The 27,929-nt window shown below is 38.5% G+C and overlaps 1 protein-coding gene across 2 annotated transcripts in view; it reads right to left on the minus strand.

Moving 5' to 3' along the window:
• Window positions 1–27,929, minus strand: part of FRRS1 (ferric chelate reductase 1) — a 57,048-nt gene that overhangs the window by 23,547 nt on the left and 5,572 nt on the right. For both annotated transcript variants that reach the window (XM_027582773.2, XM_027582782.2), the window contains exons 2-6: window positions 15,125–15,320; window positions 14,118–14,254; window positions 12,964–13,058; window positions 11,706–11,853; window positions 8,181–8,363 (exon numbers count right to left, since the gene is read on the minus strand). In XM_027582773.2, the coding sequence (XP_027438574.1) occupies window positions 8,181–8,363; window positions 11,706–11,853; window positions 12,964–13,058; window positions 14,118–14,254; window positions 15,125–15,320 (759 nt within the window). The remainder of the gene's footprint in view (window positions 1–8,180; window positions 8,364–11,705; window positions 11,854–12,963; window positions 13,059–14,117; window positions 14,255–15,124; window positions 15,321–27,929) is intronic.

Raw genomic sequence — 27,929 nt, forward strand, 5'->3', positions numbered from 1 at the left:
TATCTTACCAAGTCCTTTTATAAAATCTTTTACAATTTTCATCTTTACAGTCATCTTCCATCCCTTCATTGTATCAACCCTTATTTTGTACATATATGTCTTTCTTCCTTTAAAATTTTAGGAGGCACTTTTTTCTAACAGACCAAAATACGCCCAAAATCTAGTGTGTGGCACTGATCTATGCACTAGCCTGATCATATTTGATCATATTCTCCTTTTTTGAATTGTTTTGTTTTTGTTTTTATCTTTTTTTCTTTTTTTTTCTTTTTCTCTTTCTTTTTTCTTTCTTTCCCTTTCTTTTCCCCTGGTTTCAGGTCTTTTCTGATTTGTATACAGTATATTTGCTGGGGACGTTGTAAACCTGTTAGCCTTTTGTTCTCTCATTCATCTATTCTCCTCTGGACAAAATGACAAGACGAAAGAAATCACCTCAGCAAAAAGAACAAGAGGTAGTATCGTCAGCCAGGGACCTACTCAATACGGACATTAGTACGATGTCAGACCTAGAGTTCAGAATCATGACTTTAAAGATACTAGCTGGGCTTGAAAAAAGCGTGGAAGTTATTAGAGAAACCCTTTCTGGAGAAATAAAAGAACTAAAATCTAACCAAATCGAAATCAAAAAGGCCATTGATGAGGTGCAATCAAAAATGGGGGCACTAAATGCTAGGATAAATGAGGCAGAAGAGAGAATCAGCGATATAGAAGACCAAATGATGGAAAATAAAGAGGCTGAGAAAAAGAGAGAGAAACAACTACAGGATCACGAGGGCAGAATTCGAGAGATAAGTGATACAATAAGACGAAACAACATTAGAATAATTGGGATCCCAGAAGAAGAAGAGAGAGAGAGAGGGGCAGAAGGTATATTGGAGCAAATTATAGCAGAGAACTTCCCTAATGTGAGGAAGGAAACAGGCATCAAAATCCAGGAGGCACAGAGAACCCCTCTCAAAATCAATAATAATAGGTCAACACCCCGACATCTAATAGTAAAACTTACGAGTCTCAGAGACAAAGAGAAAATCCTGAAAGCAGCTCGGGAGAAGAGATATGTAACCTACAATGGTAGAAACATTAGATTGGCAACAGACTTATCCACAGAGACCTGGCAGGCCAGAAAGGACTGGCATGATATCTTCAGAGCACTAAACGAGAAAAATATGCAGCCAAGAATACTATATCCAGCTAGGCTATCATTGAAAATAGAAGGAGAGATAAAAAGCTTCCAGAACAAACAAAAACTAAAGGAATTTGCAAACACGAAACCAGCCCTCCAAGAAATATTGAGAGGGGTCCTCTAAGCAAAGAGAGAACCTAAAAGCAGCAAAGAGCAGAAACGAACACAGACAACAGACAGTTAACAGTCACCTTACAGGTAATACAATGGCACTAAATTCATACCTTTCAATAGTTACCCTGAATGTAAATGGGCTCAATGCCCCAATCAAAAGACACAGGCTATCAGATTGGATTAAAAAACAAGACCCATCAATATGCTGTCTGCAAGAGACTCATTTTACACCCAAAGACACCCCCAGATTGAAAGTGAGGGGGTGGAAAACCATTTACCATGCTAATGGACACCAAAAGAAAGCTGGGGTGGCAATCCTTATATCAGACAAACTAGATTTTAAAACAAAGACTGTAATAAGAGATGAAGAAGGACACTATATCCTACTTAAAGGGTCTATCCAACAAGAAGATCTAACAATTGTAAATATCTATGCCCCGAACATGGGAGCAGCCAAGTATATAAGGCAATTAATAACAAAAGCAAAGAAACACATTGACAATAATACAATAATAGTGGGGGACTTTAACACCCCCCTGACTGAAATGGACAGATCATCTAAGCAAAAGATCAACAAGGAAATAAAGACTTTAAATGACACACTGGACCAAATGGACTTCACAGACATATTCAGAACATTCCATCCCAAAGCAACGGAATACACATTCTTCTCTAGTGCCCATGGAACATTCTCCAGAATTGATCACATCCTAGGTCACAAATCAGGTCTCAATCGGTACCAAAAGATTGGGATCATTCCCTGCATATTTTCAGACCACAATGCTTTGAAACTAGAACTCAACCACAAGAGGAAAGTCGGAAAGAACTCAAATACATGGAGGCTAAAGAGCATCCTACTACAGAATGAATGGGTCAACCAAGAAATTAAAGAAGAATTAAAAAAATTCATGGAAACCAATGAAAATGAAAACACAACTGTTCAAAATCTTTGGGATACAGCAAAGGCAGTCCTGAGAGGAAAGTATATACCAATACAAGCCTTTCTCAAGAAACAAGAAAGGTCTCAAATACACAACCTAACCCTACACCTAAAGGAGCTGGAGAAAGAACAGCAAATAAAGCCTAAACCCAGCAGGAGAAGAGAAATCATAAAGATCAGAGCAGAAATCAATGAAATAGAAACCAAAAGAACAGTAGAACAGATCAACGAAACTAGGAGCTGGTTCTTTGAAAGAATTAACAAGATTGATAAACCCCTGGCCAGACTGATCAAAAAGAAAAGAGAAATGACCCAAATCAACAAAATCATGAATGAAAGAGGAGAGATCACAAGCAACACCAAAGAAATACAAACAATTATAAGAACATATTATGAGCAACTCTATGCCAGCAAATTAGATAACCTGGAAGAAATGGGTGCATTCCTAGAGATGTATCAACTACCAAAATTGAAACAGGAAGAAATAGAAAACCTGAACAGACCTATAACCACTAAGGAAATTGAAACAGTCATCAAAAATCTCCCAAGAAACAAAAGCCCAGGGCCAGATGGCTTCCCAGGGGAATTCTATCAGACATTTCAAGAAGAATTAATACCTATTCTCCTGAAACTGTTCCAAAAAATAGAAATGGAAGGGAAACTTCCAAACTCATTTTATGAGGCCAGCATTACCTTGATCCCAAAACCAGACAAAGACCCCATCAAAAAAGAGAATTACAGACCAATATCCTTGATGAACATGGATGCAAAAATTCTCACCAAAATACTAGCCAATAGGATCCAACAGTACATTAAAAGGATTATTCACCACGACCAAGTGGGATTTATTCCTGGGCTGCAAGGCTGGTTCAACATCCGCAAATCAATCAACGTGATACAATACATTAACAAAAGAAAGAACAAGAATCATATGATCCTCTCAATAGATGCAGAAAAAGCATTTGACAAAGTACAACATCCTTTCTTGATCAAAACTCTTCAGAGTATAGGGATAGAGGGTACATACCTCAATATCATAAAAGCCATCTACGAAAAACCTACAGCGAATATCATTCTCAATGGGGAAAAGCTGAGAGCTTTCCCCCTAAGGTCAGGAACGCGGCAGGGATGTCCACTCTCACCACTGCTATTCAACATAGTATTAGAAGTCCTAGCCACAGCAATCAGACAACAAAAAGAAATCAAAGGCATCCAAATCGGCAAAGAGGAAGTCAAACTCTCACTCTTTGCAGATGATATGATACTTTATGTGGAAAACCCAAAAGACTCCACCCCAAAACTGCTAGAACTCATACAGGAATTCAGTCAAGTAGCAGGCTATAAAATCAATGCACAGAAATCAGTGGCATTCCTATACACCAACAACAAGACAGAAGAGAGACAAATCAAGGAGTCGATCCCATTTACAATTGCACCCAAAACCATTAGATACCTAGGAATAAATCTAACCAAAGAGGCAAAGGATCTGTACTCAGAAAACTATAAAATACTCATGAAAGAAATTGAAGAAGACACAAAAAAATGGAAAAACGTTCCATGCTCATGGATTGGGAGAATCAACATTGTGAAGATGTCAATGTTACCTAGAGCAATCTACACATTCAATGCAATCCCCATCAAAATACCATCCACTTTTTTCAAAGAAATGGAACAAATAATCCTAAAATTTGTATGGAACCAGAAGAGACCCAGAATAGCCAGAGGAATACTGAAAAAGAAAAGCAAAGCTGGCGGCATCACAATTCCAGACTTCCAGCTCTATTACAAATCTGTCATCATCAAGACAGTATGGTACTGGCACAAAAACAGACACATAGATCAATGGAACAGAATCGAGAGCCCAGAAATGGACCCTCAACTCTATGGTCAACTTATTTTTGACAAAGCAGGAAAGAATGTCCAATGGCAAAAAGACAGTCTCTTCAACAAATGGTGTTGGGAAAATTGGACAGCCACATGCCGAAGAATGAAACTGGACCATTTCCTTACACCACACACAAAAATAGACTCCAAATGGTTGAAAGACCTAAACGTGAGACAGGAGTCCATCCAAATCCTAAAGGAGAACACAGGTAGCAACCTTTTCGACCTTAGCTGCAGCAACTTCTTCCTAGAAACATCGCCAAAGGCACGGGAAGCCAGGGCAAAAATGAACTATTGGGATTTCATCAAGATAAAAAGCTTCTGCACAGCAAAAGAAACAGTCCACAAAACCAAAAGACAACCGACAGAATGGGAGAAAATATTTGCAAATAACATATCAGATAAAGGGTTAGTATCCAAAATCTATAAAGAACTTATCAAACTCAACACCCAAAGAACAAATAATCCAATCAAGAAATGGGCAGAAGACATGAACAGACATTTCTCCAAAGAAGACATCCAAATGGCCAACAGGCACATGAAAAAGTGCTCAACATCGCTTGGCATCAGGGAAATCCAAATCAAAACCTCAATGAGATACCACCTCACACCCGTCAGAATGGCTAAAATTAACAAGTCAGGGAACGACAGATGTTGGCGGGGATGTGGAGAAAGGGGAACCCTCCTACACTGTTGGTGGGAATGCAAGCTGGTGCAACCACTCTGGAAAACAGTATGGAGGTTCCTCAAACAGTTGAAATTAGAGCTACCATTCGATCCAGCAATTGCACTACTGGGTATTTACCCCAAAGATACAAATGTAGGGATCCGAAGGGGTACGTGTACCCCTATGTTTATAGCAGCAATGTCCACCATAGCCAAACTGTGGAAAGAGCCAAGATGCCCATCGACAGATGAATGGATAAAGAAGATGTGGTATATATACACAATGGAATATTATGCAGCCATCAAAAGGAATGAGATCTTGCCATTTGCAACGACGTGGATGGAACTGGAGGGTGTTATGCTGAGTGAAATAAGTCAATCAGAGAAAGACATGTATCACATGACCTCACTGATATGAGGAATTCTTAATCTCAGGAAAGAAACTGAGTGTTACTGGAGTGGTTGGGGGTGGGAGGGATGGGGTGGCTGGGTGATAGACATTGGGGAGGGTATGTGCTATGGTGAGCGCTGTGAATTGTGCAAGACTGTTGAATCACAGATCTGTACTTCTGAAACAAATAATGCAACATATTTTAAGAAAAAAGAAAAAGAAGAAGATAACAGGAGAGGAAGAAAAGGGGAGTATGTCAGAGGGGGAGACGAACCATGAGAGATGATGGACTCTGAAAAACAAACTGAGGGTTCTGGAGGGGAGGGGGGTGGGGGGATGGGTTAGCCTGGTGATGGGTATTAAGGAGGGCACGTTCTGCATGGAGCACTGGGTGTTATGAACAAACAATGAATCATGGAACACTGCACCAAAAACTAATGATGTAATATATGGTGATTAACATAACAATAAAAAAATTAAAAAAAAAAAGAAATTTTGTACAGAGCAAGGTGACACTGCGCAGGAGAAGGAAGCCAACAGAAGCTAATATATAGTATGCCTTCTTGATAAACTTTGTATCATTTAATAAAGTATCTGAGATAGGGAATATGTGTATACTTTGAAATTTCATTAAAATTCAGACATTAGCAAGTCATTGTTAGCAAAAATATGGAAAATTATACTTTTCATCAATTTTAGTGATGAAGTCTAATACCAAAATAATTATCATTAATTTACAAGTAAAATTGAAAAGGGTATCATTTAGCTAGTATTCATAGCATCAGATACCTTCAGTATTTAAATTTATATTAGGTACTGAAAAGAAACAGCAGGTCATAAAAATATCCTAAAATTTTTTAAATAACCAAAAATAGAAATAACCACTTTAAAAATATTTTCTGAGGATGATTTATTTCCCCTAATTTAGGCAAACAGGTGTACAGATGATTTTAATCATTAAGATTGCTCTGTAAATCAACTGCACCTGCATAATTAAATCTTTTTTAATAAACATTTTTTGATGAGTACTATACTAGAAACATAAGATTTCTAAGTAAGATAAATATATCTTGAAGTAAAGACAAATGCTTTTGTGCCATCTATGCCTACAACTTAGAACAGAAACAACGGGTCTACTTATGGGCTTCTCATTACCACGCCCAGGGCAGCAGTACTGTCTTTTCCTCTAGCTGACAGATTTTATGTGACCAGAAAAAGAAAAATGTGAATATACTATTGCATGAAGTTTGACTCTAAAGTGACTGCAATGTTTTCTATTTAAGGGACTAGAGCACATATCTCAATGAGCACTGTATGTCAGAGATGAAGCTACATACTTATTCCAAACGAGACCACCATTGCTAATCCTTGCGGGGGGGCCATCTTCAGAATTTCCTTCATAACCAGTTCCATCACATTCACACAACAAGCACTACCACCATCTTTCCTCATTGCTGTGTCGTCCTATTTTATTTTTAATCCAGTCTCATCATCCCCCTTAGGTGCCAAACCTGGTTCATTTTGGCCAGAACTGCAAATACCCAAAAGAATATGCTATAGGTCTGATGACAATTAAAAGGGAAATGGGGAAAACATTTTGAACTACTGTAACATCATTCATTCAAGTATAAAATTTCCCAAGAAACAACTTTAAAAAAGAAAGAGTCATAATGCCTTATATGTTATTTTTAAAAGCACATGACATATCTGGGGTGCCCGGGTGGCTCAGATGGTTAAGTGTCAGACTCTTGATTTTGGCTCAAGTCATGATCTCAGGGTCATATGATCGAGCCCCACATCGGGCTCTGCACTGGGCATGGAGCCTGCTTAAAATTCTCTCTTTCCCTCTCCCATTGCCCCTCCCCCTCTAAAAAAATAATAAAAAATAAAAGCATATGACAGATCTTATCTCTCATAAGTTTAAGATATACCTTTTGCTTAATGAAAGAGAATAATGGGTGCATTCAAGGACTATATAGTAAAATATCTAGGTCATATGCATACGCATATAGTAAAATATCTAGGTGTAACGTTTTACCCCTGGCTTCCTGCAAAACTTGAAAGCAGCATACAAGGACTAATGCAATCAGAGCGCACTTTTAGGGAAAATACTAGTTCTTCTGGTACAGAATCTCAGCATTCCTTTTCTTTTTTTGAAATAGGATTCCCTAAAGAAGTGATGTTAAGTTTAAAACCTGACAGGAAGAAACCTCTCTAGAAAAGACCCATTGCCTTTGCTAACGTGGAAGTAAGAGGCTTTCTCCGTTTGTAGTCATCCCCAACCTCCCTGCCAACTCTGCTCTGAACAGGACTCGCACATGTCCTGGCCATACTCTCCTGCCTTCCTTCAGGGAGACCAGGATGCCTCTGCAGCACTTGGCTCTTCCACACCACATCTATAGAACCATTTAATCCATTCAGCACTACCCAGGGAGAGCGACAATCAGCTTAAAACAAATGCTGCCTTCCCTAGATCTGACAAAGGAGCCTACCAGTGAAGAATATATTTATGCCTGGACACACCAGGTGTCATTCTCTGTTTGGGATAGGCACCAATGACTGCCAAAATCGGGACACCGAGGCAGCAACCCATGCTGTGGTTGCTGACCACTTGAGAAAACAACAAGGGTTGGAAAAGCGTCACAAATAACGTAAGACTTTTATGCAGAGCAACTTTTCTTAACTGCACTTCTTGCTTTTATCACAAAGAGACAGACAGAGACAGAAAGATACGGTGGCAAGTCCACTGGATATAGAGTGATTTTCCTAACTCTCCGTAGGATGGCCTCTTCTTAGAGCTCTGTAATTGCACAACTGTTAAAAACATGAAATACCCAAAGATGTTTAGGTCAGCATCTGCTCTAAGTTACCGTGTCCTGCCCTGCCCTTCCCCTTCCCATTGTTAAGTGTGACCATTTGACTCTAGAACCAAGGACACCGCCACTGATTACAGTCCCTCTAGTAATTTTCTTTCATTACCACTTATGTAAGTGAGGGATACAAACCATCCATCTGTCATGAGAAAACGCAAAGGATAAATAGCCTTTACTGGGACCACTCATTTCAACCACCACTGATTGGTCATCTCGTGTGAAGGACAAGAAGAAACAGGCAGGCTCCTTCTCTGGGTCACAGTTCACAGGACTTCTAATACAGAACTTCTTGTTCCCACAATCTGAAGCACTGAACTAGAAAAATGACAGGGAGAAAAAGTCTTAATTACCAACCAAGCAGTTCATTTCACCATGATAAAAGAGCCACTACCTTGAAGCACAAATTTTAACAAGAATATCTTCTCATAATAGATATTTCAAAGAAGGAAACAAAAGACACATCCCAAATTAGAAATAATCAAAGTAGTAGTTAGGTTGTGAACTTTTAAACTTAATTAATTTTAATTAAAATCTGGAAGACAACATTAATTGGACTATAATGTGCATGAGTATTAAAAGGATTTTAATACACAAAATTAAAAGGACTTTAATACCCCAAATATCTCACATTAATTATGTTTTGGAGCAAAGTTTCTAGCAAATTTTGAAAAACATCTTAGAGAATATTTAAGTCCACATTGATATTCTTACCTAAAGGGTACCCTTAAATTTTTAGAATGGACTTTTAAAAAGAAAATGGACAAACTCTTAGCAAGTTTTTATGTTTAGATCCTGAACTCTGCTTCTAGAATTCAGGTTCGAACTGGATATTAAAATTACAAGAAGAAACGATTATTCCTATATATACCACCACTCCAAATAATAACAATTTAGTGGAGGAAAAACAGGAACAATCTACAGTCACTTAATTCAGAGCTTCTTATGGCAAAAAAGAGGAAGTATATCAAAAAAATAGCTCTGCAATTTGACAGAGCAAATGTGCAGTGGTCTTGTTAGAAGGCCCTGTGAGGGTGTATTTCAGAAGAGAGTTAAATACTATGTAACTAAATCTAATGGGAACTGAATAAAAAAAAAACTTCTCATTTCTTCTACTCTACCAATACTTCTGGCCACCAAACATGTGGCGGGTTTTCCCACATTAACCAATTCTGCAATTCTCTGGGGACCCCAACTGCCTATCCCACATCGCAATTCCATTCTGACACAATCTACCTGAAGATAGTGTTCCATCCTACAAGTTAGGGGCTCGGTCCCATAAGACTGCTCCTTTCAGGGCTAATCGCAAGTTCCAGGTTCCCATTGGAGGGGATTGGGGTTCCCATGACCCTCTCCTCAAGTTTGATAATATACTAGGATGGTTTGCAGAACTCAGGAAAACAGCTCTTTTACTAGATTACCAGTGTGTTATTTCCTTTTTTTAAGATGATATTTACTTATTTAGGAAGAGAGTGAAAGAGAGAGAGCACACATAAGCAGAGAGAGAGGGAGAGAAAGAGAATCTCAAGCAGACTCCTTGGTGAGTATGGAGCCCACGTAGGGCTCGATCTCACAACCCTGAGATCATGACCTGTGCCAAAATCAAGAGTCCAACACTTAACCAACTGAGTCACCCAGGTGTGCCAAGTGTATTATTACAGGACACAACCCAGGCATAGTCAGATGGAAGAGGCACACAGGGCAAGGTATGTGGGAAGAGGTATGGAGCTTCCACACCCTAAGGCACCATCCTCCCAGGACCTCCATGTGTTCAGCAACCTGGGAGTTCTCTGAACCCCATACTTTTGGGATTTTTATAGAGGCTTCATCGTGGAGGCATGATGGATTATTGACTCTATTTTCAGCCCCTCTTTCATCTCTAGAAAATAGAGAGCAAGGTAGGAAGTTCCCAGCATGGGTTGGTCTTTCTTCCCCCACCCAGGAGCCCACCCAGAGTTACCTCATTAGAACAAAAGGTATTCCTACCACTCAGGAAATTACAAGAGATTTAGGAGCTCTGTATCAGGAACTGGGGTCAATGGCCAAATATTAGCAGGAATCATGGCAGAGACATATATATATATATATATATATATATATATATATATATATATTTCTTATTATTTCACAGTAACGTAAAGAAAAGTTGCAGTAGAGTGGAAAGAACAAGCCACTACAAAACTTGGATTTTTGGTCTCTGCTCTCCCCTTTACTCCAGCATGTTTGCTAAAGAACTTACTGTCTCTCTTGTATACCTTCAACTACACAACAGGGACTGAACCCTGAGGTCTCTTCTAGTTCTACAAATGCTATAATCTCATGACTCTTTTAAACCTTTCTATAATCAGAGGTTACAAACCTGGTGCAGAGATACCATAAAAGCTCTGAGAACAAATGCCTTTTATGTGAATATATGGAAAGATAATTTTGTCAGTAGATTCCTACCAGGAAGCTCAGGTCCAAAATGACTATTTACTCCCCTAAAGCAGCTTTGAAATTAAATATTAAGACTAAGTAAACTGAGGGGTGCCTGGATGGCGCAGTTGGTGGAACATGTGGTGCAACTCTTGGTCTCGGGGTTGTAAGTTCAATACCCATGTTGGGTGTAGAGGTTACTTAAAAATAAAATCTTTAAAAAGAAAAAAGACTAAATAGACAAGTGCAAATAGAAGATCTAATTATATGGTCAAAAATGTAACATTCATAATAATGTAGTCAAATAAAATCATCATACATTGCAAAATGTAGAAGGAAAACAAAATGAGACATTACATAGGAGCACAAGTGCTTTACTTAGTCTTCCCTACAAGAACAAAGAGCTATAAAAAGATAAAAAAGAGAAGGAAAAGAAAAAAGGAATATTTACAGAATTTCTAGTAAGTGCAAAGTAGTTAGAAACCTTATATTCATTACATTGTTTAATCTCATAATGATACTAAGATCTATATATTAAGATTTCTCATTTTATAGGTGAAGAAACTGAGCCCTTGAGAATTAAGTAGCTTGTCCAAAGCCACACAGAAAGTAAACAAGTTGGGAATCAAACCCAAGTTTGTTCTTTCAACTGTAATAACTTGCTGTAAGACATATTCCATTACATGCACTTCCAAATTAATAAGTCTAACATCAGAACTTCTTTCAGTGAAAACTTCCTAACGTTTCCAGTATGCATTACCCTTTACAAGATATGTTTTTTCAGTCATCATTCTTCTGAACCAGAGGGCCTGAATGAATTCTAGCTGATGAGTTTGCAGAAGAGCTTCTGTAGTTCAGCACAAAGAATCCCCCAGTACTCATTGGCTTTCATGAAATCAGATCTGAGTTACATCACTATTTCAAGATTCTCCTCCAAATCCTGTCTAAATTTAGCCCAAGCTTTAATCTTCCTCTTTCACATTTGGTATTTAGCTGTACAGACTCTGTATGAATGTCAGATCCACAACTCGAGCACGCAGGATCTTGCACTGCCTTTATTCTGATCTGTAAGTCATAATGTTGCAATGAAGACTTCCTTCAGATTTCCTGCAGAAGTCCCAAAAACTTACTACCGCGACCCAGTACAGCTACTTCTCTACATACTTCACCAAGCCTAGAACCACAATTTCCAAAGACATCGTTATTACAGACTGCATTTGGTGAAACCATAAGAATGTTACTTACTGATTTGGTTAGATGGGAGACCGGAGGGAATGTCGACAAAGGGGCTATTGTAGCTTCAGGTGTCGTAAAAGGCCGGGCGTTTGGTTGTGAAATTATAGGTCCAGGAATCTTCACCCAGTAGATTTTATACTTCTCAACAACTGTGACTCTGAAATTCAGTACTAATGAGATCAAAAAGAACCCTGATTGTGGCCCATCATAACCAAATTTAAAAAGGGGGGGGGGGCAGAAAAGGAATAAAGTAGGGACACACAACCTAATACTACCTGACAGTACTACTGCTTTTGTCTAAGGCAAATCTCCAATGACTCTTCCACCTCATCACTAAATGAACTTTACTGCTCTTGCTCTCTTGTTCGCTCTCGATCTTTCTTTTCTTCTCTTCTCCTCTCTTCCTTGTCCGCTCTTTGGGCATACTCACGGCAGTCCTGAATGCCAGATCTAAGGACTAAAATGCACAGATTTCTAATCCCTGACGTATAAAGAACACACTGCTACTACTACCCATTTCAGAATGTGCTGTTCAAATTATTCCACAGGGCATGTGTAGCAGGAAGCTACAGGGAGAAGCTATACAGAGGCTGCATAAGCAACCATCAGCTCTTACTGGTGCCACAGTCCACACAACACACAGGTGCGAAGCTGTGTTACTGTGTGCTGGGACCTGTGTACAAAGTGGAACAAAAAATAGAGACGTGCCAAGAGAGAAATTCTCCTTAAAACATATGCCTCAAACACCACTCTGGAATATCAGACTGCTTTATGACAGTCCACTTCCCCTTGCACATAGAAGTAAGGACTTCCAATTCTACCAAATTTCATAATTCTGAGGGCATGCACCATCTTACTTTTCTGACAATCTAATCTGCAAGTTGTAATACTACAAAAAAGTCACCCAAATTTCAGGATTTTTTTTTTCATATTCTCCTATTAAGACAAGAGCAAATAAAAAAAAATGTATCAGTCCATACACCATATTAAGTATTAATAGTAGTAATTGATGCCTCTTAGTTTGAAGGCACTGCAATATTTCATTCATTCAACAGATGTCTATTAAGTGCCTATTAGGTGCCAGGTCCTGTGCTAGGTGGAAAAAAAATCAAACAAAAAGCAAAATGACTACTTATCTCACTAAGGTGGTGTCATTACTACACCAAACCTCTCCTGTACAGGTAAATGTCCAATAGGTATCAAAGATGATATAGACGGTTATTGTTTCAATTTTACTAGTTGCAGATTTGTAAGCTCTCCTACTCACAGAAACTTTACGTGATCTGGAGCATTGCTTGGAGCATTCCAGTAGACTTTAATTTTTGTTTTCTTGGATGGACTTGTGTGACTCACAGCATATCCCTGAAATAAAATGGAGAAGAATGACCATTCAGTCACTCAGTAGTTGAGCATGGCTGGAACGACTACCATTTTGCAAAGTAATCTATCACTGCGTGATGCTGACACCCTGGTAAAGACTGTTCTATTTAGAACAGGGACTCAGGAACTCAACAAATACATGTTGGCTAGTGGACACCAGATTAGCAGTCAGCTCTGTCAATAAATTAAAGTCAGCAGAAATTTAAGAATTGCAGAGGGTTATGAACACTGGGTATGTTAATGCTATATATAGCCTGCTCCTTATTTCATTTATACTATAAATTTATTTTCCTTCCATTAATAGGTACAAAGAGAATGCAGAAAAGTCATCAAAAGAAAAAATTCCTGCCCCCACATACATAGCACTATATTTTAGGAATACCTTTCCCTTGAACAATCTCATTTCCCACTTTCACTCACCTGGCAAATTCCTACTCATTCTTTGAGGCCTGACATGGAGACTACCTCCTCCAAGGAGCTCTCTCTCAATTTCCTCCAGCCTGTGTGTGACTTTCCCTGCTATGCTTCCTACCCATCCTGTGTGTTTCTAATCTAAGTCTACTTAGGTGTTCTTGTATATCTGTCCTATATCCTTATGTTCTACTTATGTATCATACATATGTCCATATATTCTACCTATGTGTAATGCTCTGAGCTCTTCAAAGAACAAGTCTAGCTGCTCACCACCATATCACACTGGGACAGTTCCTGATACAATAAATGTTTATTAAATGAATGAATGATAAAAATTAGACCTCTGTCCGACTCTAGAATCCTATCTTCAATACTAACACCCTTTATAATCAATACAATATGAGTCAATACTATATAAAATATCAAAACCCTTTAAGCTACCACCTTTTCTAGGATGCTGATGTGTAAAAAATATATTGCAAATAGGAAAATTAAGGCGAAAGGCTGCTCAGTGTGAATCTACTTAAATGTCTGCAATACACGGGTAATATCATTGTTTATCTTACAACTACCACCCTGTAGTGAAAAGATTCACGGAAACCAACAGATTTCAAACATAACACAAACCTGTACATCTTCACAGGTCAGAAGCTGTGACACCTGACTGTCAATCAATGTGAAGGAGCCAATAGGAGGGCCACTCAAATCCTCAGCAGCCCGTGCTTCTAAGAGAAAGCCTCTAAATGGTTGCCCTGACAAGGTAACTGAGAAACAAACAAAAAGATGTTTAAGAGGTTTAGCAACATCCCCAAAAGGAAACTGTTCAGAGGAGGCACTCACAGTTCGAATCTGACATACATATACAAAACTGCTCCAGGAGAGAAAATGGTAGCAATTATCCTGTAGCCAAAGAAGTTCTAAACTGTGTTCCACAGGACATTCATTCCGTGAGATGTCAACAGCCATTCCAAAGGGGGGGGGAAAAGGTAGGTGATGGTCAGGGAGTAGTCCATGGGGCCAAATTAGTTTGAAAAATGCTGAATGAAAGTAAATACTTGTCTCTCTACTGAAAACCGCCAAGGCTTTTAACATCCTACTCTGCAGGACGAAACCCTCCGAAGTACATTATATATAATACACAGAGGGTTCCAAATTTATTTTTACATATGCTCTTTTTGTCAGAGTTTGTTAATATTTTGCATTTCTAGAATTGCAGAAAATAGTTTGTAAAACACTGTTATAGACACACCTTTAACAGCCCACATTTCACCAGAAGAATCAGAAAAACACAGGAGTTTACACGGAACCAAGAAGAAGGGTTTATTACACCTTAAACCAGACAAAAGAAAATTTATTTTCCTCTTCTATTGAGTTAATAGTACTGTTAAAAAAGATTTATTAACTAATGATAAAACTGTACTTAAAACAAACTCTGATTGGGGAGCAGATATACCACTCAAGTAATATAGTCATCGGTAATAGTTAAACGCAAAATGAAAAGCATAAATGGCGGTCTCTTATGAAAACAGGTGAACAGATTTAAATGACACTGTATAAATCCCTCAGTAATACAGATTCAACATACAGGAAAAGAGTGAAACTCAAAACACAAATAGTTAATCCCAGCACAGTACCTTCGATCTGATCTCCTGGTCTGAATGTCATCTGACTCACTGAAATGTTGTGAACAGGATCGGGGTGCGCAGTATGACCATGTGCAGGAACCATTCCATGGCATGACATTCCTACTTTTCCACTGGGATAATTAGCCACAGAACTAATGTGCAGCACAAGTATGAAGGTACCAAGGGTAAATCCAAGAACTGCCATCTCAAAAAGAAGATTAAAAGTACATTATTCTCATATGTAATTAAAATATAAAGCTTTCATACCACAGAATAGTAATTCTAGATGGCTGCTTGGTGTCAACACCAAGACAGCTAACCATATTTTCAAAAATATGTAACAAAAAGAATATGATATGTGAAGTTTGACCTAGATTTGCATCTCGGCTCTACCAATTACCAATTATGAGACCTTAACCAAATCACTTATGCCTCCACTTCCTTACCTGAAAAATTAGGAAACTAACACCGTCCTTTCAAGTTGTTTTAATAAAATGAAGATACAAAAAAATAAAATAAAGTTACAACCCAAAGTCTGACAAGGAAGAAAATAAATGTTAGCTTTTGTTACCATGATTTAGAAATAATAAACCAGTCCACTAAAAGTGAAAGATTCTATTCTACTTTACCCTAGGAAGCTTAAAGAACAAATAAGAAATGTTTCTTCTGGATTTAAATAGCATCATCTAAATAAATCTCTGATATGACTTTTCCCAATTTCCCATTAAATTAATCATGACGGGGCGCCTGGGTGGCTCAGTCACTAAGTGTCTGCCTTCGGCTCAGGTCATGATCTCAGGGTCCTGGGATCTAGCCCCGCATCAGGCTCCCTGCTCTGCGGGAAGCCTGCTTCTCCCTCTCACACTCCCCTTGCTTGTGTTTCCTCTCTCGCTCTCTCTGTGTCAAATAAATAAAATCTTTTTTAAAAAATTAATTAATTAATCATGACAGAGTGGATAATTTAACTTGCAATACTGAAAACTAAGGATAACAGAGAACCAATTGCAAGAAACAATATTTCTGTTACCCATAGCCCAGGTACTTCTGAATTAAGAAACACCATTGTCAGTCCAAGCAATATTCTTCTCTCGTCCAGTTTACCAGCCTCTTACCATCTGCCTAACAGAAAACCAGCTACTTTACGTCAGTCCCACCCTCTTGTAGCCTACAGCAATCACTTCACTTGGTCCTTATATCCAGAACCTGCAAATCACTGCATATAACAAGGCTAGAGGAGGATGGCAGGGACATGTTACATAGCAGTAAAAAAAAGTCAGCTTATGGAGAGGCTGTAGATGGGCAGAACCCAAGCAGCTCATTCTCCATAGATGGAGTTAGACAAAATAAAAGCACCCCTAGAATCACTAGAATAAATTACTCTTTTATGGTCATGTAAATTACAAACCCCACACTGAACCAGCACTAAACTGCAGGAATTCCTGCTAGACACCAGAAATTATGCTGGGGGCTACACATTTCAACCAGGCCTGCACCTTCCACCAGCAGCTATAAGTAGATAGCATAGAGTCCAATGGTAACACACACTCCTATCTTTTATCAAACATCAAATCTAGGTAGAGTTTTTCCCATTTAAGGATGAGCAAAAAGAACAAATAAACAAATCAAGAGCGTCTGAAAAAAAATGTATAACATAAGAGAAGCACAAAATTTCTCTATAGAGTCCTAAGAAAAACATAATTTTGAAAATGGTTAATTACTATAGGAAATAATATTTAGGAAAATAACTGTCTTAAACATATTACAGTGATCTATAATAATTATTTCTCAATAAAACTGGGAGAGAAAAAAAGGAGTACTAAAGAGTGGAGTAGTAGGAGAATTTTTCTATTCAAACATGGCTTTCATGTGGTTTTGTCAGGGGCGGACCTGCTTTTAGGACCAGGCAAGATTTGCTGGAGAGGATCAAGGTCATAGTTTTAACCATGTGACCTTAGCCAAATTATTATGAAGGTTAAATGCAGTAATGTGCCACTCAACTAAAGGATGGTATAGGGGAAGAGTCAGCCCAGTTTAGCAAATATTTATTTGGCACTGACTTCCTGCCAGGTGAAAGTGGAAACAAGACGTGATTTCTAGTCTCTGCTATGCATTGTTTAGCTGAATGACGTCAATCCAGTTAATCTCTGTCTCAGCTTCTTCATTTGTGAAACAGATGAACCAGGATAAATTCAGGATCACCTTCATGCCTAACATTATGATTTTAAGAAAGTCAAGTGGGGGGAGTCACCTGGGTGGTTCAGTCCGTTAAGTGTCTACGGCTCAGGTCATGATCTCAGGGTCCTGGGATGGAGCCCTGCCTCTCTGCTTAGTGGGGAGTCGCTTCTTCCTCTCCCACTCCCTCTGCGATCTCTCTCACTCTTGCTCTCTCACTCTCGCTTTCTCTCAAATAAATAACATCTTTTTGAAAAATAAATAAATAGTAAAAATTTAAAGATTAAAAGGAAGGAAGGAAGGGAGGAAGGAAGGGAGGGAGGGAGAGAGGGAAGGAGGGAGGGAGGGAGGGAGGGAGGGAGGGAGGGAGGGAGGGAGCCAAGTGGGAAAGGCTATTGGGAATTATCAAAGCAAGAAGTGAAGCGTAAGCCCAGAAAGGGAAGTGACCAAGGCGCCACCACCTGTCAATCATTAGGAAAATATAACAAATGTAGTCAGGGAGAGAAGTAAACCATCAATTTCTTTATCCTTGGTCAGATGCTGACCATGAAGGGTGAAGCTCTATTTACATTACAATGGCTACTGACGGATTTTCCAGTTAATGGTTTAAGAAACAGCCTTTTTTCAAAGTAATACTGTAATTCATTAGCCAACCTATGCCAACAGACTGCATAGTTATGAAAGAGAATAAGAAGTTATTCAAGGAATCATTTAAGTTAAAATCATGTAATGTGGATAATGAACTATATTGTATTCTGTTATGAGGTCTTCAAGCACTGAAAAACTCGCACCAATTTTGTATGATTCTTTAAAGTTTTTCATATTCATATTCGACGGTGGGTACAATATAGAAGATAAAACAAAAGTATCATAATTTGCATTTTGTCTGCCCAAAGAGAAACAGATTAGTTTAAAAAATTAAGAGAAGGTATCCTGATTCTCTAACTGAAATATTCCCAAACCTGATGATATTTACATAGTTTTCTTTCTTGTCTGAAAAACAGGCATTTAGTAAAAAAAAAAGTATGATGACTGCTTATACCATGTTCTACATACATCTCAAAGATAAAACTTCAAAACAAATGTATTCTTTATTATTTAAATACCAAATTCTTGTACTTGCATGAATATTTAATTATTGTGATTGTGGACCACAGAGGCAAGTGATATTAATCAAGACAATATATTTAATTAAAACAAAGTAAAATTCAGATAAAATGAGAAGAATCCAATTGGAAAACATTTAGGTGTAAGAAAATCATTAGAATAAGGAGACTGTGTTAAGAATTTTTAACAAATTAGTCATTAAATGTCTTTTTATTGTGTCACTCCAAGAACATGTGAGAAAAAGAAGAAATGGAGGAAAGCATATCTTTTAAAACCATGTCAGATGATTCAACTAGCAAATAACTAATCAAGTCTAGTTATACTGCAATCAAGCTCTAGCTCTCATTGTTAGTCATTCATTTTAAATTAAGGCATCAAAAAGCTGAAAGTTAACATTCACACAAAAATTGTAGGAACTCAGGCCAGTAACACTCAATCTACATTACCAAGATATGAGTATAAGCACACAGTGAGAGTCTTAATCAATGCACAGCTATGGGGTAACAAGGTTTCTTAATTATGGGGAATGAGTTGTTAAAAAAAAAAATTTAACCAGAAGGATTCACTATAAAATATTTAAATAATTTAGAAAATGTTGGTTTGGGGTTTTTTTTGGGGGGGTTGCTACATGCAGGGAATTTATGTAATTTTTTACCATATTCAGATAAGGAAAATATGAAATATTTTTACATTATGACCCAACAAACATTTCAAGAGACATTATTTACCTTTATCACTTGGGATAAATTCATACATTTTCTATTCCTTTTTTTTATGTTGGTTTTATCTATCCTACTGAATCATTATTGTACAACCTATCAATTGATCTTAACCTGCAGTTTGAAAAATTACTTTAGAGCATATACAGACCATTAAGTTTCAGCCTCGAATCAAGCTCTAAATTAGGAGTATCAAGGATTTCAGTAAAAAAGGAGAGTTTTCAGAACCAAAGAAAAATAAGCCAAGCAATAGGGAGGATCTTGGAGATAGGAGATGGACTTATTCAATGAAAATGTCTTATTCTCTTTTATTCCATTTGTGAGCCTAAACAGAAACTATAAATACGGCTAATAAATGAGCATTCTCACGGTGACCTTCTGCATGAGAAAAAAAATTTTAATTAATCATAGCATAAAAACACTGCAATCCCTAAAGCATCTAAACGTTCCTTTCAGAATTTCCATCAACTGCATTCCACAATGTTCAAAGTAAATAACTACTCCTTACTCAATATAGTTTTCGTTTTATTTTATTACTAGAATTACAATGGCATTATTCTCTTTCCCTTTGTTATAAGTGTAAAATATTTCAATTAATTTCTAAGTTAAACATGCTTTTGCTTCTAGGCTTTGGGCCTAGAAACAGAACCACCATTTATAATATTGCTTCTCTTGGGAAATGGAATTGAAATTCCAAGCGGAATTGGAAATTAATTTGGGGACCCAGCACATTTGCAATAACATCAGCATTTCGAATAGGATCTGGGGTAAACGTGACAGGCCTGTGACCAAAAACCTAAGAGGGACTAGGGCTAGAGGTAGAAAGAGGTGGAAATAGAGTGGCAGAGTTAGGTGGAAAGAATTTTAGAAAAATAGGTCGAACCATAAGAAGGATAAGGAGACTAAGTCAAAACAGTTAAGACTAGGCACAAGAGATACGCAGAAAGCAATGAAATTTCTAAGACATAAAGAAAAGGATTACATTTCTATTACACAGAAGGGAAGAAAGAGGACATAGCATGGAGAAAAAGAAAAAGAAACAAACATTTAATGAGAACCTAGAAGATACTACTATATCTAATATAATTCTTACAATAAGCAGATAGTATCTTCATTTTAGAGATGAAAAAACAGAGGCCAGGGAATGTACCCTAAATCACATATATTTTTAGGATTAGAACCTAAATGTAAGGGCAATGTCCATGTTCTCTCTTCACTTTGCATCACTGCTCCCTCCTTGCAGAGAGAAGGATGTAGAAAGAAAATAAATCCAGCAAGGATCCAAATTTCACAATGAACAATGTGAGTGGGGGCATACTGTGACAAAGTTGAAATCTAAATTAGCCTAATTCAGAATGTTGAAGGGCACCTGGCTGGCTGTCGGTAGAGCATAGGGTTCTTGACTTCAGGGTCATGAGTTCGAGCCCCACATTGGGCACAGAAAGTACTTTAGAAAAAAACTACAAGTGTTTGAAGGCACATGGCTGGCTCAGTCAGTAAATCATGCAATTCTTGATCTCAGGGTCCTGAGTTCAAGCCCCACATTAGTTGTAGAACTTACTTTAAAAAACAAAAAAAACAAAATATTGAGTCCACTCTAGGAGCCTAAGAAGCAATATAGAGAACTCTTTCATAGAACTAAAGTTCCTGAAAGAATGGACATTAAAACAACTAGTTTGATGCCTAAAAACACCAAGTTGTCAATAAATGATAACTGCCATTATTTATTATCACTATTAAATTTCCTTATCAGCAGTACGTGCTAATTTCTTCCCAACACTGTTGTGGTTAGACAAGTAAGATTTTCATATTTTTCTTTCACCTGCATTTAATTTGTTCAAGCCTTCTGAAATATTTCAGAAAATGTGCTCCCTTTCTTTCCAGCAATTTAACTTTAACTTCATAGAAAACTTCCACATCAAAAATTAAGTTGACTCTGATAGGAGAATGTCAAATTATAGAGAAATTGAAAAATAGGTCAAGTATTTCCACTTCTTCAGATAAAAATGTTTCAGACTCCATTTGCACAGCAGGAAGCAAAGAGAAAAAAAAGTTTTTTTTTTAGTTAACAATTAGAGTTATGACATTTTCAGAGATGGTTCTAAAAAACAAAGGGCACCAAAAATGACATATTGGATACCAATTTGAGATCTGTCAGGTCTAACAACATAAATGGTTGAAAAAAATTCTGAAAAAGAATTTAGAGTTTAAGTAAAAGCAAGAAAAAGTAAAGGGAAAGGTAGAGGAAACCACTAAAGAAAAAGTAATGGGGAACTCTACAATCTAATCCTGGTTTCCCTAACCACAGCATCCTCAGCAAGTAATGTTTCCATCTTCTTTAGTCAACTCTGGAAAAAAGATTGGAAGCAAATACCTTATAACATGATATAGAGCTTTCATCTGGGTTGTTCCACATGGCCCTCACAATAGCCCTGTCCTCAAAACAAAATTAGGTAGAAAGTGGAATGGCCCCTTCTCTAAAAATGCAAAACTAATAATGAAACAAAAGCAAATACTATTAATCTATCATTTAAATGACACTATTTATTGAATCCATTGTAGTCATCACAGTAGGTGCTTCACAGAAATGAACTCTAATCCTTGGAAGAAACATACAAAGGTTTTTTTTGTTTTTTTGTTTTTCATACAGACACTGAAGCTCAAGGAGGTTATAAAAAACTGCAGTCTAAGATCACACAGGGGCAGAACAGGAAAAAATTGTATTTCATTATAGATATTTAGAGGTATAAGGAGAAAATAAGAAGAGCTAACAATTACCAAGGGCTTACAACATGTCAGACATCATGTCAAGGATTTAGCATGCATTCCTTTTTTTTTTTTTTTTAAAGATTTTATTTATTTATTTGAGAGAGAGAGAATGAGAGATGGAGAGCACGAGAGGGAAGAGGGTCAGAGGGAGAGGCAGACTCCCCGCCGAGCAGGGAGCCCGATGCGGGACTCGATCCCAGGACTCCAGGATCATGACCTGAGCCGAAGGCAGTCGCTCAACCGACTGAGCCACCCAGGCACCCTTCAGCATGCATTCCTAAAAACAACCCAGGAAGGTGTGAAGGGTATAATCGTTCCCACTATGTAAAATAGGGCACTGATTAAGACATTTATCAGAGGCACAGCAAATGAGTGGTGACAAGTATGGTCTCTGATCTGGCTTCTGAGGTTTTAACCAATAAGCCATCCATAACTTCAGATCAGACCCTGAAGGCTGACATGGTAAGTAAACAAGGCATTATGGAGGAAAACAGGTTCAGAATGTACATAATTTGAACAAAAGCAATAAAAGAACCAAAGATGGAAAGAAAAAAGTGGGCATGGACTTTTGGGGGCCCTTAAAGGATTGTCAGAAATAGTCATTGTAAAAATATTGTAATTAAGTCTGGTTCCTCTTCATGCCTCATACATGAACGTATCCACTCCCAAGACTTTTTACCTTGGCCCCCACATTTCTCTGCAATCTCATCATCATTTCCATGGCCTGTTTTCATCCCTAAGATATCTCCCAAATCTTCCAATTGCCCCCACCCCACATCTCCACAATGCTTTCACTCAAATTCCGACTCTATGTAGATTGCTGTTTGGACAGCAATAAGCTTAATTTGCCTGCAATGAAATTCATCATCTTTTCCTCCACACTAGCTCTTACATCTGACTTCCCTATTCTGATGGTGGCCTGTCAACCTATTTCTGGTCAGCAATACTCGAAACCCCATATTCTCAAGACTTGACCCCAAATACTCTTTTAGACCCCAATTATCAAACAAGCTCTTCAGATTCTTCCTCCACCCTTTCACCCTCCTACCTACCCCTTTTGCATCTCTCTCCTACTTTCCATTCTTTCTATTACATCTGTTTGACACTTTCCATTCCGCCATCACCTCCAAGCACAAAGCCTTCATTGTCTGTCACCAAAATTAATGAAACACTCTCAATTGGCCTCTGTTTCTTTATCTCCATTCCAATCTGTCCTACACAACATCAGAGATCATTTCCCTAAAGCACAATTCTTATCGTATCACTCTTCTCCCCAGAAACCTTCATCAGCTTCCCAGGAATTATTAAGGACAAAAACTTTAGACATTTAATGTTTCATACTATTCAGCCCAACCCCATTTTAAGGATTTTTTTTCTCCCATGCTCTTGCAACAACGTACCATTTGTACTAACTCCTGGAATAAGCACCACTCCTTCTTTCTACCCATGTCCTGCCTTCTAACTGGGACCTCCATTATTTCATGCATCAAATTCTTACCCATGTAAAAACAGATGTTAAATGGGAAAAAATAAGATACAAAAATCTCTGTACACTATGCTTTTTATGTTAAAAAAAAGAAATTCATTGCCTGTCATTTTATGGAAAATGCAAGAGACTGCTAATATCCAGTATAAGCAAGAATGTAGAAAAATGAGCACACTCATCACAATGAAAAGTGTAAACTGGCACAATATTTTTGGAGGAAATTTGACAGTATCCTACTAAACTAAAATATGCTTAACCTCTGACCTAGGAATTTCACTTCTAGGAATTTATCCTACAGAAAAACTCACACAGGGGGCGGAGCAAGATGGCGGAGGAGTAGGAGACCTGGATTTCATCTGGTCTCAGGAATTCAGCTGAATAGGGATCAAACCATTCTGAACACCTACGAACTCAACATGAGACTGAAGAAGAGAGTAGCAACAACTCTCTGAACAGAGAAGCGACCACTTACTGGAAGGTAGGACGTGCGGAGAAGTGAACCCGAGGCGATATTCGGGAGGCTAGACGGCGGGGGAGGGGGCCTCCGTCGGCCGCTTCTGGCAAGTGATAGAGCCGCGGAGCACAAACTCGGAATTTGAGAAGTCGGCTCCACGGAGGGATGTCACTCCAGTGGCTAAGCGGGGGGTGGAACCCTCGCAGGACAGTGTGGTCTCAGGACCCTTGGGGTCACAGAAAGACCAGGGGTGCCTGAGTGCAGCAGAGCTCCCAGGTATTGGACTGGGGAAGCCGGCTGCAGAGACAGAGCGGAGGCGCAGGCTCTCGGCTCCGGGTTGCCATAAACTGTGATCTGCAGCCCAGTTGGGCCACTGCTCCTCCAGCAGGGACCCAACAATCGGCAGATCCAGGGAGACCCCCCTCCCTCCCCAGGGAGGAGCGGTGCAGGAGTGCACCGCAGGGATCTACTGGGTTTGGAGACTCCACACAGGGTCGAGTGCCAGAGATAGAAACGCTCAGTCACAGGCCGGGTGAGCACGCAGTGCGGCCGGCGGGAGACAAGGGAGATGGGAGTGATTGCTTTTCTCTGGGGGCGCACTGAGGAGCGTGGCCCTGAGTTCTCAGCTCCTCCGAGTGGAGATTGGGAGGCCACCATTTTCACCCTGGTCCTCCAAAGCTGTACCAGAGCTTGCAGGGAACAAAAGCTCCTGAGAGCAAACCCGAGCAGATTGCTTAGCCCGGACGGACAAGGGTGGGGCAATTCCGCCTCCAGCAAAGACATTTGGGAACCACGGCAACAGGCCCCTCCCCCAGAAGATCAGCACAAACAGCCAGCAAGCCAAGACCAAGTTTACCAATCAAAGAGAACAGGAGAACTCCAGCGCTAGGGTAATACTACACATAGAATTCATGGCTTTTTTTACCATGATTCATTAGTTTTTCAAAGTTAATTTTTTTAACTGTTTTTTTAATTTTTCTTTTTCCCTCTTTCAACCAACATCTTCTCAATCCCTTTTTTTAAAAAAACATCTTTTATTTTTCATTTTTAGAATCATATTTTATCCCTTCATAGTAGTTACCCTTATTTTTGGCATAGATATGTGAATTGTTCTTTCTTAAAATTTTGAGATACAGTTTCTTCTAACAGATCAAAATATACCCTAAATCACTAGTGTATGGCTTTGTTCTAGTCTCCTGCCTGATCACATTCTCTACCTTTTTTTTCTTTCGTTTTTGTTTTTCTTTTTCTTTTTTTAAATCTTTCTTTTTTCAAACAACTTCTTATCAATCCCTTTTATAAAACCTTTTATAATTTTCATCTTTACAGTCATCTTCCATCCCTTCATTGTATCAACCCTTATTTTGTACATATATAAGTTTTTCTTCCTTTAAAATTTTAGGAGGCACTTTTTTCTAACAGACCAAAATACGCCCAAAATCTAGTGTGTGGCACTGATCTATGCACTAGCCTGTTCATATTTGATCATATTCTGTTTTTTTGTATTGTTCTGTCTTTGTTTTTATCTTTTTCTTTTTGTTTTTTTTTTTTTCTTTCTTTTCTCTTTCTTTTCTCTTTCTTTCCCTTTCTTTTCCCCTGGTTTCAGGTCTTTTCTGATTTGTTTAGAGTATATTTGCTGGGGACATTGTTAACCTGGTAGCATTTTGTTCTCTCATTCATCTGTTCTCCTCTGGACAAAATGACAAGACGAAAAAAATCACCTCAGCAAAAAGAACAAGAGATAGTACCGTCAGCCAGGGACCTACTCAATACGGACATTAGTACGATGTCGGACCTAGAGTTCAGAGTCATGACTTTCAAGATACTAGCTGGGCTTGAAAAAAGCGTGGAAGTTATTAGAGAAACCCTTCCTGGAGAAATAAAAGAGCTAAAATCTAACCAAGTCGAAATCAAAAAGGCTATTAATGAGGTGCAATCAAAAATGGGGGCACTAACTGCTAGGATAAATGAGGCAGAAGAGAGAATCAGCGATATAGAAGACCAAATGATGGAAAATAAAGAGGCTGAGAAAAAGAGAGAGAAACAACTACAGAATCACGAGGGGAGAATTCAAGAGATAAGCGATACAATAAGATGAAACATTAGAATAATTGGGATCCAGAAGAAGAAAGAGAGAGAGGGGCAGAAGGTATATTGGAGCAAATTATAGCAGAGAACTTCCCTAATGTGAGGAAGGAAACAGGCATCAAAATCCAGGAGGCACAGAGAACCCCTCTCAAAATCAATAATAATAGGTCAACACCCCGACATCTAATAGTAAAACTTACGAGTCTCAGAGACAAAGAGAAAATCCTGAAAGCAGCTCGGGAGAAGAGATATGTAACCTACAATGGTAGAAATATTAGATTGGCAACAGACCTATCCACAGAGACCTGGCAGGCCAGAAAGGACTGGCATGATATCTTCAGAGCACTAAACGAGAAAAATATGCAGCCAAGAATACTATATCCAGCTAGGCTCTCATTGAAAATTGAAGGAGAGATAAAAAGCTTCCAGGACAAACAAAAACTAAAGGAATTTGCAAACACGAAACCAGCCCTCCAAGAAATATTGAAAGGGGTCCTCTAAGCAAAGAGAGAGCCTAAAAGCAGCACAGATTAGAAAGGAACACAGACAATATACAGTAACAGTCACCTTACAGGCAATACAATGGCACTAAATTCATATCTTTCAATAGTTACCCTGAATGTAAATGGGCTAAATGCCCCGATCAAAAGACACAGGCTATCAGATTGGATTAAAAAACAAGACCCATCCATATGCTGTCTGCAAGAGACTCATTTTAGACCCAAACACACCCCCAGATTGAAAGTGAGGGGGTGGAAAACCATTTACCATGCTAATGGACACCAAAAGAAAGCTGGGGTGGCAATCCTTATATCAGACAAATTAGATTTTAAAACAAAGACTGTAATAAGAGATGAAGAAGGACACTATATCCTACTTAAAGGGTCTATCCAACAAGAAGATCTAACAATTGTAGATATCTATGCCCCGAACATGGGAGCAGCCAATTATATAAGGCAATTAATAACAAAAGCGAAGAAACACATTGACAACAATACAATAATAGTGGGGGACTTTAACACCCCCCTGACTGAAATGGACAGATCATCTAAGCAAAAGATCAACAAGGAAATAAAGACTTTAAATGACACACTGGACCAAATGGACTTCACAGACATATTCAGAACATTCCATCCCAAAGCAACGGAATACACATTCTTCTCTAGTGCCCATGGAACATTCTCCAGAATTGATCACATCCTAGGTCACAAATCAGGTCTCAATCGGTACCAAAAGATTGGGATCATTCCCTGCATATTTTCAGACCACAATGCTTTGAAACTAGAACTCAACCACAAGAGGAAAGTCGGAAAGAACTCAAATACATGGAGGCTAAAGAGCATCCTACTACAGAATGAATGGGTCAACCAAGAAATTAAAGAAGAATTTAAAAAAATTCATGGAAACCAATGAAAATGAAAACACAACTGTTCAAAATCTTTGGGATACAGCAAAGGCAGTCCTGAGAGGAAAGTATTTAGCAATACAAGCCTTTCTCAAGAAATGAGAAAGGTCTCAAATACACAACCTAACCCTACACCTAAAGGAGCTGGAGAAAGAACAGCAAATAAAGCCTAAACCCAGCAGGAGAAGAGAAATAATAAAGATCAGAGCAGAAATCAATGAAATAGAAACAAAAGAACAGTAGAACAGATCGACGAAACTAGGAGCTGGTTCTTTGAAAGAAAACAAGATTGATAAACCCCTGGCCAGACTTACCAAAAGAAAAGAGAAAGGACCCAAATCAACAAAATCATGAATGAAAGAGGAGAGATCACAACCAACACCAAAGAAATACAAACAATTATAAGAACATATTATGAGCAACTCTATGCCAGCAAATTAGATAACCTGGAAGAAATGGGTGCATTCCTAGAGATGTATCAACTACCAAAACTGAACCAGGAAGAAATAGAAAACCTGAACAGACCTATAACCACTAAGGAAATTGAAGAAGTCATCAAAAATCTCCCAACAAACAAAAGCCCAGGGCCAGATGGCTTCCTAGGGGAATTCTAT

This window comes from Zalophus californianus, chromosome 4, assembly GCF_009762305.2.
Source record: "Zalophus californianus isolate mZalCal1 chromosome 4, mZalCal1.pri.v2, whole genome shotgun sequence".
Taxonomy (NCBI): domain Eukaryota; kingdom Metazoa; phylum Chordata; class Mammalia; order Carnivora; family Otariidae; genus Zalophus; species Zalophus californianus.